The 14,370-nt window shown below is 41.3% G+C and overlaps 1 protein-coding gene across 4 annotated transcripts in view; it reads left to right on the top strand.

Moving 5' to 3' along the window:
• Positions 1-14,370, top strand: part of FNIP2 (folliculin interacting protein 2) — a 44,770-nt gene that overhangs the window by 9,312 nt on the left and 21,088 nt on the right. For 2 of the 4 annotated variants that reach the window (XM_042871258.1, XM_042871260.1), the window contains exons 1-3: positions 3,782-4,363; positions 10,915-11,041; positions 13,460-13,594. In XM_042871258.1, the coding sequence (XP_042727192.1) occupies positions 4,182-4,363; positions 10,915-11,041; positions 13,460-13,594 (444 nt within the window). In that variant the 5' untranslated portion in view covers positions 3,782-4,181. Of the gene's footprint in view, positions 1-3,781; positions 4,364-5,571; positions 5,657-10,914; positions 11,042-13,459; positions 13,595-14,370 lie in introns of those variants that run through there. The other 2 variants (XM_042871261.1, XM_042871262.1) reach the window with 2 other exon arrangements.

Consider the following 14,370-nt stretch of genomic DNA (forward strand, 5'->3'; position numbering starts at 1 on the left):
TTTTTTTTTCTGTCTGGAGGAGTTTGCTGGCACAGTTTTGCTCCATACACACTTCTATGTCAGACACCATTTTGTCAGACGGCCCCTCTGCTGCCATCTGTTGTCGCGCAGCAATAACATGGAGTGGAATGTTGGTGGGAAGGTTCAGCCTCTACTGCTTGCCACCAACAGCTGCCTGTGACATCGCACACCAACATCATAACATGGGAGCAGTCCTTGTTTTGGCAAGCTGGTAGAATCTTTCAATGTCAGACAGCACAGACGACGTTGTTCATATCTTCTGTATCAGTTGGCACGAGGATGCATTTACTTATTTCTAATAATGTTGTTTCTTAATAGCTTTTATTTTCACGTACTAGCCCTACTGCTTTGAGCATGCGTTTGAAAGCAGCGTATTTTTTCCAAGCATACCGACTTGGAAAAAAAATAAATAAAAAGAAACCAAACCCAAGTTTTGCAGAAGAGGAAGAAGGAGCAGGCAACCAAGCCAGTGCCTCAGGATGCTGCCTGGAGCGGTGGTGGTGGTGGTGTCTGTGTGGGCCTGCTTGCCTGTGTAGATGATAGGTCTGAGATCAGCCCCTACTTCCCCTTAGTGCTGAAATGCTACATGAGCTGGTTCAGCGTTATGAATACCAGATTTTGCCTTGCATTGCTGCAGTTTTATTTTTATTTTTCTGAAATGTGCGGCATTCAGTTCTGCTTCCCTCTGTTAAAAGGAGGGTGAAAGCACAGGCAGTGAGGCTGGCGGGGCAGGAGGCTTGTACTGGTCTCGTGCTCTGGCGGAGGCAGCTGCCCAACATGCCTTGGCAGTGTGTGCGTTTAGTAGCTCTGCTCCTGGCTGCCGGCCCAGTCACATGGCGCTGCTGGAGCGAGGGCCATGTGAGCGCTGTGCTAGGCCAGACCTGGCGCTGAGGCAGCAGGAGGCGGGCCGCCCGCTCCTGGCCGAGGGCCGGAACCTGCGCTGCTCGCTCCTGCCTGGCCGCTGCCGCTTGGCACGGCTGCTTTGGCTCCAGAGACAGCTGGGAGCTGCTTCCTGGAGGTTTCCTTATCTTTCTAAAGCAGAAGAAAGCCCAGAGAATGTTCTGTGGACAAGCGAGCCTTTGGTTCTTTGCCGTCATCAAGATTAATGCTGTAAAACCCCTTTTGCAGAATATGTGACTTAATTTGGACAAACTGCAATCTGCTAGCTGCTGGAAAGCTACTGGGGTTACAGTTCCCCCTAATAACACCCCTGTGCTCTTTTTGCACTGTGTTTTGGGGGCTAGCAACTCCAAACATTGTCTTGTGCTGGGTATGGTGCTACTTCAAACATGCTGTTCTTGGTATGTTGGTTTTGTTTTTTTTTCCCTGTTTTATTTAACATTATCATTGAGACATTGCATGGAACCTGGCTCCCAGACTTAGAGATAAGCCTCTGAACGGTGAATCCAAACTTAATGAAAGGTGGCTGCGTTGCGAAATGCTGCTTTAGCAGGCTCTTCTCATTGGTTGCGAAAAGCTGATGTGGGCAGTTTATGGTGACTTTAACTTGGCATGGAGCTGCTTGTTAGCTTCTGTCAGGTGTGTATATGTGTATGGGGTGATACTGCTTTTTGAGGGAGATGGTGAAAAACGCTTCCAACCTTGCAAAAATTCAGTGCTTTCTCTGACCGTAAGTTCAGTTAGTTCTGCATTTGCAGTGAACAAATACACCCAGCGCTGTTTTCTTTTTCATGCAGCACCATGCGAAATTATTCTTCTAAAAAGGCAACATCTGTGGGCAGTGATCTAACATGGAGAACTGCACCACAGCTCTTTCTGTAGGAAAACTCGAGATGAGGGAAGTGCTGCAAATGACATGTTCCTTCACTTGTTGCGTGACTAATCTGCAATATATCCAGCCTAACTTGTACGAAGCTAGTAAGTATGTATCATGCTGGAACAAGGCGGTTCAGCTAAGGTTAAACAGTGCTTTACCATATTAGGACTACTTTAAATGATTGTGGAAAACGAATGCGGTGTGGCATCGGCACAGCTCTTCCGAGGCAGTAAAAAAGAGGAGCAGCATGGAGTAAACGCTGTCTTGGGAGAGGAGAAGGGAAAATACATCTACGTTGTCTATTAAATAGCCTTAAAGAGGGAAATTCGTCTTTAAGCAATCCGAAGTAGATTTCACTTTACTTACAAATACATTCTGGCGCTCATCCCAAATGTCTGGGTTGTGGGCATTGTTTTTTTGTGTATCAGCTCTGTAAGTATGACTCATAGAATGAAATTCTCACTGAAACAGTAGGTGTGATGCGAACTTTCTGTTTTTTTCTACATTTTGTAAAGCTATCTGGGAAACAAAACCTTGTTGGACACTTCACAAATATTTTGTTATTTGAAAACGATGTTTAGATTTTAGTGGACAACTGTAACTTCTACAGAAAATTCTTAACAGCTTCCATCCTATATATTTCCTCTTCCCAACCCTCGCCTCAGATCTCCTTACTGGGAATGGATTGGAGTAATGTATGCAACTCTGTAAGAGCTGAGATGAAGGACAGGAAATGACCTACAAACAGAACAGGTGATGTGCTGTCACATTGCCTAGAAAAAGAAGAATGGTTTAACTCTGCTTCTCAGAGGATAACTTCTGAGGGTGCCTTCTTCCATTTTCTGCAGTATCTGCTCCTTAGACTTGACGTGTTCCGTAGATTTCCAGTCATAATTCCCTCAATATGTCAGGAGTGCTGATGAAATATTGTTGTATAGCTCCCAGGGGGTCTTGTAGAGTTTTAGGGGGCTTCTTGCTGTTGTATTTCTAGTCTCTGAAACTGGGATTTAACTGGATGTTTTGGAGCTCTGCACCCATTTCCCTCATCTGGAACTTCCAGGTCTGTGTGTGTATTCACATAATTTGGACTGTTTTCTTCTTTTTTTGTTCTTAACTGCTTCAGGTTTCCTCCTGTGTGTCTGGGCAAGGTGTTCAGTGTTACTATGCTCTACTTGACCACATGTCTTTTTTCCAGGGTTTAGATGTTGTGGTTTACAGAGCTTACAAAAAGCCTTTAAGGAGGATGCTGTGCTATTCAGCAGGTAGCGTGTACCGCTGGGGTTTGACATCTTGTCCAACTCTCCTGCTGTATTTCTGGGTGACCATTGGCAAGGTTAATTTCCTTTTCTAATTCAGAAGGCTAATAGCTCCTTGGCTAAGAAGCTGTGTATGAGGAGTTACTGGCAGTTGTGTGGATGCTTTTGTTTTATTTAGTTTCTTTAAGAACAGCATTGGGAAAGAAGACTCAGTTCTCCAGCAGAATTACATGAACTTGAATCAAGTGTGAAGTTCCATTGGCCTGTTTCAAATTGTGTGTGATCTTTGCTAGAAGTGTTTTATGAGGTATTTGTCATCAATACTGTTACTGAATTGTTTTAATAGGCCTGTGACTGTAAGTTCTCACAAACGGGCAATATCTGTGACAAACTTGGTGTTTTCTTTCTAACAGCTTTTCAAAACAGTACCTCGAAATTCTCCTTCAAGAGTAAATGTCTTTTGTCCTTGAAAGTAAAATCATTACAGTGCAAAACAGCTGGTGTTTCTTGGTGGTGGTTTCCAACCCCCTCCCCCCCATAAACCATATGGCGATGATGACAGACTCTTATTTGCTCCTGTGCTATATGAGGTTGCTAGGAGTTGTCAGATGACACTTGCTCACATGAGAGCCATTAACAGGGTGTTGTAGCCAGTGTTAGAACAACCTTGCAACGAAGGGCGAGTCACTGCAAAAGCAACTATGCTTTTTTTTTTTTTTTTTTTTTAAGAGGCCATATGGTTTGGTCTTGTGACTACATAATTGCCAGCTACCTAATCACATACCAGGAAACAAACACAGTTTAAGTCAATATTAGCTGTTGTATCTGCTGCAGCTTTGCGCCAGGCTTGGTAGGAAACTAACACAGCAAAAGAATGGCTTCTGAAACTTGGAAGTAGTGTCTGCTCTTCTGTCTGGAATAATTGCATTGGTACTGTAGCTTCAGCTGTATTTCTTCATGAATGGCGTGTATTTGCCTCCTCTTCCTCCAACAAGAAATCATTGGATTGTGTTCCTGTGTAGAAATCTGATAGGAATTATCATCGTTAATGGTTGATCTGTAGTAAAGAAACCTGCTTGAGGCTGTATCTCTTCAGCTTCTTGCAAGAGGATTTGTAGCAGAAGAAAATGTGTGGGGGTACACCAAAAACTACAAATGCAGGGGAACAAATAGAAAGAGCAAGAAACAACAGTGATGTACCGCTTGGAAATGATTTCTCTTGTACCAAATTAGATGAGAGGATTAGAAAATCTCTGAGAGACAGAAGCGTCAGCTGTGTGAGCAGAGTGACTAGGCTGCTGCAAAACAGGTATGTATGGAGTTTTGTTGATAGGTAAGACATTTGATGTTCTCTGAAGAATAGTGGTCTCTTTTCACTTAAGGTTATATAACCTTACCTTCCTTTTCTAATTGCTTCTCCACTTTTTAATTTTTTTGCCACCTTCTGCATTACTGGGTCAGATAGCACTGGTTTGCAGGCAGCAGAGAATGCTCTGAAGTGGGGGGAGGAATAGGGGAGGCATAGGGGAGTCAACCCTGTGCTTTGCTTGTAAAAGATCTCTAGATCGAGCGCTAAGTAAACGAGCATCAACAGCATTTGTTACGTTGTGCCTTCTTTCAGGTGTGTGCCAGCATGCTGCATGACTGTGGAAATGTGGTTGAGGGCAGCCTTTTCCATATTCTTCTAAAACAGCATTAGAATAACTCTTGTACATTCAGTATTGCTTTTAGAAAAAGCAGCAGATCGGTCTATAGATTTTGGGCTTCTTATTTCTCTAACCTGAAGGTGTTGCACTGAAGTGGTGGTTAGTCACTTTCTAAGGTCTGCCAAAGTAATCTTCAAATATAAATAAATAGGGCACTTTTTCAGTTATTGCATGCGTTCTGATTGCTCTAAAAGTCAGCTAAAAGGTTACTCTTTTTTTTAAGAGTTTGGAGATCTCTAGATCTCTACTAACTGAGAATACCGATTTAAGACAGTATGGGGCAAGCCTTTGTGGCTCCCTTCCAGAAGCAAACAGTTCTGCTTTCCCCTTGGTGAGACTTGAGCCTCAGTGTCTGTGACCTGTAAAGGAAGGAACTGTGAAAAAGCCAAAGGACAGTGACGTATGTGCCACCATTGGAGAGATAAAGTAAACTTAAGTTTAACAGGAATTGTCCTTCTTAATTTTGTAGGCATAGGTAAGCTGGTTTTCCTGTTGTATGACCGTAGACAGCTTGATGTTATTTCCTTATTTAGACTTGAGGGTGTTGTTTATTCTAGCATCTTCTAGATGTGGGAGAGATCCACTCTGAGGGTGAGATCAGATAAGCTGAATGGTTCAAACAGACTGCTGATGCTAAAGGGAGTAGTGACATTGCCTCTTTGTCCTTTGCTTTCTGGCAACGTGCTTGTGTCCTCTTTCCCCCTTTGCTGGCTCCAGTGGTTCCAACCCTTCTGGAACCGACTTCCCTTAGGGAGTCAGCTCACCTTGGTAAGCAGGCAGAAAGCAGACACCGGGAACAAGAGAACCCAGTTAACGTTCTCAGTAGCCTCAATACTTAGTTAAAGGACACAGGGAGCTTGCACCCTTTCCTGGAGATACCCAGCTCCAAGGATGAGGTGAGTTAGCATAACTCATGCTGCCACCAGGAGGTGGAGATTGCATTGCCTTTTGCTTATCCCCTTTTTCAGCTACATTTTTGAGCTGTATTCTCTTGTCTGGGATCAATTTCTGCTGCTATGGAGACTTTAGCCAGAGTCCAGCAGCTACCACAGCCAACACGAGTGTTAGAGGATGGTCACACAGTTAGGAAAAGGGGAGAAAGGACGCATTAAGCTTTTGAATTTCTGCTTGACTAAGAAAACTGTTCGGTCCAGTTAGCCTTATTGAACGTGAAAGAGGAACAGCTACACAAAGTTCATGTTCATTTACTGAATTTATCTAATTTTAAAGAATATTTGGGGTCTCACATAATGATGGTTTGTGATCTGAAGTGAAACAAGTTGGTTAGGTTGTAGTCTCTTCACTTTCTTTTCCATAGCGTGCTGTTACCAGAATTCTATTTGAATGTAATGCAGTGTTTTGATGTTCAAAGGGCTTAAAAAAATACCAGGTAAACAAAACCCTGTTTATTTTGTTTGTAAAACTTCCTTTTAAATCCAAGTGTGCCTTTTAAGCAATAAGCAGTTCTTCCAACACAGAACATGTTGTTTTTGCCTGGGAGACTTTCGCATTGTGTTTTGTTATGTAGTTCTCTGGTAAGAATTGAAGAGGTAAAATCTTCACTTGCAAAAATTTGTCTGATTCTGCTTGCAGTTAAACGTGGCCATGGCAGGTGGTGTTCCAGTGTTTAGGAGAACTTTTTTGGGAGACTTTTAAAAAGTAACTGGAAGAAGCAGCATTGTTTTGCAGAAGTAATGACTGTATCACATTCTGTACAAAACATTATCAAGACTGATGCTTACCTGGGGAATTACCTTGTTTGCTGACAAGAAGTAACGCTTTGATTAGTAGGTGCATATGTAAAATAGAACTATCACATAATTTCCTCAGGTACTTAAAGTGTAGTTTGGTAAGCTGTTTTAGATGGAAGCAGAGAGAAAGGAAACGATCAAGAATGTGCCCACTTTAATTTTGCCAAACAAGTGTAAGGAGCACAGCCTTGAGAGATGAAGTTGGGGAGTGTTGGGAATGGTGTTGAAGAAGTGAAAAGGCAGTTCTGGTTTGCTTAGCTGTCAGCATTTAGTAGCTGAGCGTGGAATGGACTGCCAGCATCTTGTCATGTGCTGCAGCCAGCAAGCAGGAGGCTTTTTGTATGCGTGTTGGGTGTTGGTTGTCTAGTCCATAAGCAGAAGAATGAATAAAGCTTTAGGTATGGGTGGTTTTTTACTGTCACTGACAAATTACAATTTAATAACGTGCAAACTGGTGTAAATTTCTCACAACGTTTTCTGTTTTCCCACCTTATACATATCTTTCACAGTCTGTTCTTCCCTTCAGGATTTATTTTCATGACATGCATAGAAACGTATGTCCTTTGGTCAAGCTTGGCAGTGGAAATTGATTAAGAAATTTGTAAATAATTGATCAAGGTCAACACACTGTACACACATAGGAGCTTTTTTTTTTTTCCTTAAGAAAAATACACTAAAATATCTCTGCTTATTTCAGATGTTTTGGTGTCTCTTTTTAGAAACAACTGATGCAAGAGAATGAAAGGGTTTTTCTTTTAGTTAAACGTAAAGGAAGTTAAGCTATGCAATGCAGAAATGAGCTTCATTTTCAAATGAGTGGTGCTTTGTGTAAAATAATCTTCCCTTTTTATCATAAGGCATAGGTGAAGGAACAGAAAGAAGCATGTCTTTCAGCGTTGCTGTATTAACTTCTTGCTTATTTAAAGATATGTAAGCAGTGGTTTGGTTTTGCCTTTTATGCACGTGAAATCAGAGTTTGTATACTGCGAGTCTGCGTATCTTCAGCACTGCTTTTAGGAAATGGCTGAATGGTGCTGTCTTTGTTTTGAGGGCTGTGTGTTATACAGACTGGCTTAAACAATAAGGGGTGGAAGTACTGTAATCAGTGTGCTCATCAACTTTTGTGTAAGGGGAAAAAAAGTCATCTGTCTAGTCTTGTGCCTGCTTCCACGTGCAGGTAATGAGACAATGGATTTATATGCCTGTAAGCTTGCCCGTAGATGTCCTTGAGCTTACCAAATGGTGTTTAATAGGGTGGATCGCTTCTGTAATGTGTTAAACTGCTGTGAGGACTGCATCTGTGGTCTGTGCAGTGCAAAGGCTCAAAGTGAAGGCTTTGCTAAAATAAGTCTGATGCTTGCTGACTACTGCCAGGAGCATTATCTGAAGTTACTTCCCTACTGTGGTTCTGTTACTCACATGAAGCTTTGTATGATGTGTTTTGATAGATGTCTCAACTTGTTGCGTCCTGAAGTTCTGAAAGATTGCAGGTATCTTTAATTCTGCTTTTGCTTCATGGAAGCAAAAGCTGGCTTCTGCTTCAGCTTCTGTTATAAAACCCTGTTTGTTTCTTACTTAGAACTGAGCACTTTGCTTTTGTGCAGAATAAGGGACTTCACCTGTTCATGAAGAAACCTCAACTCGTGCAACACAAGTGTAACTGGGCTCCCCAGTCCAAAAAGACAGGGGCCAAAAAGAGAGAGTCCAGCGGAGGGCCTTACAGATGGTTGAGGGCCTCGAAGCATCTCCTGTGTGAAGGGAGCCTGAGTAACCTGGGTCTGTTCAGCTGGGGGTTGAGAAGGCTGAAATGGGTTCTGATAAATGTTTATAAGTATCTCAAGGAAGGTGGGAGGCAAATGGATGAGGGCAGGCTCTTCTCAGTGGCATACAGAGATGGGACAGGGAGCAATAACCTAAAACTGGAGCATAGGAAGTTCCATACTAACATGCAAAATGACTTCATGGTATGGGTGAGGGAGCAGGCTGCCCAGAGAGGCTGTGGAGTCCCCTCCTAAGGGGGGGGACTTATCTGATGCCTTCCCTATTGTAGGGAACCTGCTTTGGCAGGGGGTTGGACTTGATCCCTTGAGGTCCCTTCCGAGTCCTTTGATTCTGAGATGGTGTGATAAATGTGCTTTTAGCTTTTGTGGTTGCAATACAGGACTGCACTGCCTAAATCTGCCTGAGATGAATGTTTCTCAGATTTGACTTGCAGTCCTATGATCTCATCTATTGACCCTGTTGTGCCTGTCCCGAAATTTTTTTTTTTAATTTTAGGAAGCTTTGTTCATACAGTTTAAATTGAAGATGTAAAGATGTGTGTTTTCTTTGTTGTTGGAAGGAAGGGTGACCTCTGGCCTTCTTAATAAAGTAGCACATTTACTTCAGGAATGCTTATGGTATTATGTGCTACCAAAATGTGTCAGTAAAGGATCAGCTGTGTACTGAAGAGGTATCAGAGCACCAGGTGTTGAAAAGAGCTTAGTTCCTTGGTTAGAACAGCGTGAAGTCTGTTGATGGCTCTGACTCTTGTATTTGATACAACTGGATTTTGTAATAGAGTTGCACAGGTGGTCACCTGAGAAACTAACAGAAGGCTTGTAAAACAGGTGGTTTACTTGCAGCTCCTTGTGTATGTGGAGTGCAGGAGATCTTCAGGCAGCTGTCAGCTGTGGAATCAGGACTGCTGTCGTGCAGGTTAGCTTAAAGCTGTGATCCCCTCTCGAAGGGGGAACTTGAGAAGTAATGTCTGGCACTCCTGGAGTTGTTGAGGCAGGGCGTTCCAAATGTTTCAAGTTTGCTTACTGTTGATGGCAAAACAGCCTTTAGCATTGTTCCACCATCTAGCTGTGTGTGCCAGGCCATTAGATACCGTGTATTTGCATTGCTGCTTCAAAGTGGAGATGGGATATGGCTTATTCTGTTGAAACGTACTCAAAATTAGGATTAAATCCTCCAGGTGAAGGAAAAGGATGCTCTGGCACATTCCAAGCCATGATCTCCAGAGGTCTCAACCAACCCCTACTGTTCTGTGACTCAGCCTCATTTCTTTCTCAGTAGAAAGGGAAGCTGTTCTCTGAAATCCAAGATGAAGTACGAAGAAAGTAGGCTGAGTTGTCTTGTAATGGCTGTTTGTAGTTGTGAGCGTGCTTCAAAAGCAGTTGCCCTGGTTACCTTACTGACTAGCAGGAGGTGATGCTATTGCCTCATTACTGATTTATGACTACTGGAGCATGGAATCAAAGAAGACGCTTCAGAAGCCCCCGCCTTCCAGCTGTGTAGCACTTCTGTGCTCTTTCCTCAGTTCTCCACCTTTGTTCTCCATCAGGCATAATTTGGGGAAATTCCTAAGTGGTGGAGATCGGGGCAGCCTTGACTGAAGTCTGTTATGCAATTTGTTGAACCAACAGCTAATAGTAACAGTTGTACTCTTACCCCTGGATGTGGACTACGCAGGTCAGGGACGAGGCAGTGTGACCAGGTTGCTGCCAGAGCTGCGTGGCAGTGCTTTATGTAGCACCAGGGTTTTTTTGTTCATTAATTCCAGCTTGTCAGCTGCAGGATGTGACAAGCATTTTCTGTGGCTGAATCTGGGGCAAAGCAAACCTCCATGCTCCAACGTACGCCAAATGCATCAAGAATTTGGAAGGAATGTTTCTCACCATTGTAGCCGTGGTCACTTGTGCTCTTGAGCTTCACGTGGTGGCTGGAGGAACCAAGTTGCATCCCCAGGCCTGCCTGACAGAGGCAGATGTGCTCCAGGTTAGGGAGTTGTTTTATTTGAGAGAGAATCTCAGCAGTACTGAAGAAGTTTTGTCACTGTCTTGTTATCCTTTTGTTAATCTTTTCTTAAACCTGAAACAGTTTGGAGAATGGAGGGGGAATAAGGGATCGACATAAACCTTTTAGTTCAGTCTTTCAGTTGCAAAATTAAATACCAGAAAAAATTCATTACTCGTTGTCATTGAAAAGCTTGAAAAGATTCGGTTTTCTGTTGTTTAGAGAAGATAGAGATGAGGAACCGTGCAAACCTCCCAGTGTGTGCAGGGCTCTTTTAAAGAGGATGATAATCCATTGCCTCTTATCACTGCCAAGAGAATTGCATAAAATAGTACATCTAACTTGCAGTGGAAGTGATCAAAACTGTGTATGGAGAACGGAACAAGTTTAATGTATTTAAGCACCAGATGACTGAGATGGTGTGTTAGTTCACGTTCTTGAAAACTTTGAAAAAGCCTGACTGTGTTGTGTGTCTGTCCTTTCAGTTCCTTCTCAGTCCAAGTGCTGTTATCGCAGCTTGGTTCTTGTAAATGCTGAGTAGAAGATGTATTTGCTAAATATATTTCTGTTTGCTTAAATGCAAAGTAAGCATTCTATTTTAACGTCTTGTTTATAATCTGCAGCTGGTCCTCATCAGAGTTTGACTTGAATGAAATCCGCCTGATAGTTTACCAGGACTGTGAGAGAAGAGGCAGACAGGTCTTGTTTGATTCCAAAGCAGTCCGCAAAATTGATGAAGCTGTGATTCAGGTATGAACTGCTCGTTTGGCTTTTGTTTCCATTGCAAAAAGCAGGAATTTTTAAACATCAATTTCTTTAATCCTATTTGTGAGTTTTCTGTGAAAGCTACAGTAAGAATGTTGAGTTCCAAGAAGTCTGTGAACACACATTTGTTATTTGGTAGTTTCAAATACAAATATTGAAACGTAAGAACTTAAGCCTGGCTTAATTCAAGGCCAAGTGATCTTTAAATTGAGTACTACCTCAACCTTTTCAGTGTTGGATGGGGTTTGGCTTAGTTGTTAGCTCTTGTTGTTCAAGCCTGTTGTTCCAGTGATGTCTAGCATGTCTCTAAATGTACTAGACTTGCTTTGGTGTTTAGATTAGCAGAATTGTTGGCTTTATGTGAATGAAAAGAACATTTCAGGTAAAATTTGGTGATATTGGAAGATAAAGAAAACTAATATATGGCTTTTTTCCTATGTTAACTCTGTTTCTTTTCTGCTTTCTTTTTTTTTTTTTTTTTAATTCAGAGGTCTTTATTAAATTCAGGAGTTTTAATCCAGCAGACCAACACTGAATCACGAGCTATACCCAAATAGCTGTGACTTGTTGAAATTACTTTCGCAGATGTTTAACAAAACCAGCAATTTCAGACAACTTCATTCTGCAAATACATAATGGTTCCAAATCAGTCAGACTGATGAGCATCATCAGCTGATGACTGATCATCCTCTTATGAGGGTATGTGGGTCAGACTGGTCTGTTAATCCCTCCACCACCCACTGTGATAAGAATCCAAGTATCCAGGCTCTTAGCTTATATCTTCAAGTTGGTTTAGAACACGTAACATGTGGGAAGTAAATGAATGGAAGAAATGTTTCTGGCTCCATTTAAAGGCACACATTGTTTTGCTTGCTTTTATCACTTCAAAGGTTAGCTGCAAAATGTTTTGTATAAAGCTGTGCAACACTGGCATAAAGCAGATTGTAACCTTTCTCATAGAAGATGACAAAGAACATTGTCTATTTGCTAGGCAAACACTGGTCTAGGTGCACTTTTAAAAGAAAAATGTTAAGATCACTCTTAAACGTTTGTGTTACTGGTGAACCTAGAAATTGATTTGATCAAATATAAGAGAATGCTCTTAAGGTCTGTTCTGTTTAAACTGAAGTCAAGATTGTGTATATACTGTGCATTTACCCACCTTGTTGAAATGCAGTATACCTTTTAACATCAGGTTTTCAAATGCATAGCTGGAAAGCAGACAATGCCATCAACTTACCTGGGGTAACTAGCAGATTTATATTCCATTTAACCATACGTTTGTTTTAAATACTCAATTTCTTTTCAGTGTTGTTAATGTAGTCTCCTACAAGAAAATAAACCTAATTAACTCGACCTCTGCCAGTGCATATTCCCAACGAAGTACAAACTGTGTTGAAATGAGATGGATAAAAGTGCCCTTCAATTTAATGTGCACTAAAGGAAGGAATGCTTACGTTAACATATCCCCAATGTACTGTTGTTAACACATTTAAAATTTCTGGGATGTACAGTTGATAGGTTTCTAGGGCAGTGTAAGCAGTCTTCATTGCAAGGTTAGTTTTGCTCCCTTCAAGTGCGTGCGAAAAATGTTTGTTGTGATCTGGTCACCTTAACTTTTCTCCTTGACTTAACTAATCTCCTTGACTTTAAATGTAAAGAAGGAAAAACATCAGGGAATTGGAAACGTCATTTTTTCTTTTGTTCAAGAAAACTTCTTGAAAGAAAATTCCATGAATTAAATGCATCTTTTCTTATGAAACATATACAAACAGTATTAATGTAATGGACATTTTTCCAAGGCTTCCATTACGTTGTTTTGATCAGTTCTAGGAGGTTGTGTCAGTGTGACTTGAGAGTGAACTTAAACAGTTGTCTGAGCATCCATTAGATTGGTTTTAGTAACTCCTATTCAGGTTGAACTAAGAGCTGATTCTACAAAACGATGTGTTGTATTCCTTGTTTTTTATTGTCTTCTGTTCAAGGATCTGTTGATCAGGGAGCAAGAATAATCGACAGTTAGTGACTAATTGTGCAGATGGTTAGAGAAGTTGGTTTATAAGCAACTCATAAGCTGAGATTTGTTTACATAAACTCTGGCAAACATTACACAGAGCGTGTGTTCATAACAATTGGGAATGCTGCTCCAATATGGCTTTGCCTAATTATTCTGTGTTACTGTGGAAATTTGTGTGAGGATCTAAATGTGAGATAACCACTTTCTCTGTCTCGTGGGCCTTTTTGTCTTTAGAAACTGGTGTGTGCATTTTGGACCAAATAATTACTTTTGTTTCTGTTGCTGGAAATGTGTTTTAGGAAAAGCTTTTGTCATGGTATTTCTACAGATGAGGATTTTCATATTTGTTTTGATTGTTTTCGTTGCAATGCCCTGTTTTGACATAGAAAATGGCAGAGGATGCTCCTGTGAAGACTTCTGTCAGGACCTGTCAAGCAAGCAGTGGGAACAGCAGTATTTCTTCCCATGATCTCTCAATAAGTGTTACGCAAAATGTCAAAGAGCAAATACCAAAGTATCAGGTAATGTTACTTTTCTTGTATTTATCTCTTTTACTGAAGAAGTTCATATAAAGAGGCTTTAACTTGCATGGGCTGAACCTGTAGTTACGGTATATTACAGGTTTGAGTAATAGCTCAAGCTCGTGATTATCTTTAAAATGTTGCTGAGTAAGAATGCACGGACATATCTTAAGGTATTATTCTGTCTTGGCCTTATCTGTGAAGGCAGTACAGAAGTACTTCATAGCAGTATTCTGAAAGTCATAGGAAATTGTCCCTGGACATTCATCTGTTCTTATAAATATGACTGTGCTTCAGGTCAGCTGTAAAAACAAACAAACAAACAAAAAAAAGTTGTTGAGCATGGACCAAAGGGACTCTTGATACATCCTACTGCAACATGAAATTCTTAGCATAACTATTTTTAAGGTATTCTAGCTGTCTTTCAGTGAAAGCGTAAGTATTTCATCTAGTAAAATACAATTTGAAGCATCCACAGATCAGGGTAGAACTATATTTAAATAGAAGGTAAACTTCCTTCAGAATTGACAACCTTCTCTCAATATTTGCTGTTGATGATCAGTCTTGGAAACATGAGAAGTAATCAGTCTGATTGTGCTTAGAAACAGTCTTCACAAAATACTTTCTGATTGAAGATGCTTCCAGGAAGCTTTCTGTGGGGGCTGGGAAGAAGTACTTAAAAATTTAAATCAGTAAGATGGTTTGATACCTGGGGATCCAGGCCACAGGATCTGGATCCTGCAAGCATCTACAGTTCTTTTAACACTGTTATATAG

Source organism: Lagopus leucura, unplaced genomic scaffold, assembly GCF_019238085.1.
Source record: "Lagopus leucura isolate 7727_CA_CO unplaced genomic scaffold, USGS_WTPT01 Super-Scaffold_100004, whole genome shotgun sequence".
Classification (NCBI taxonomy): Eukaryota; Metazoa; Chordata; class Aves; order Galliformes; family Phasianidae; genus Lagopus; species Lagopus leucura.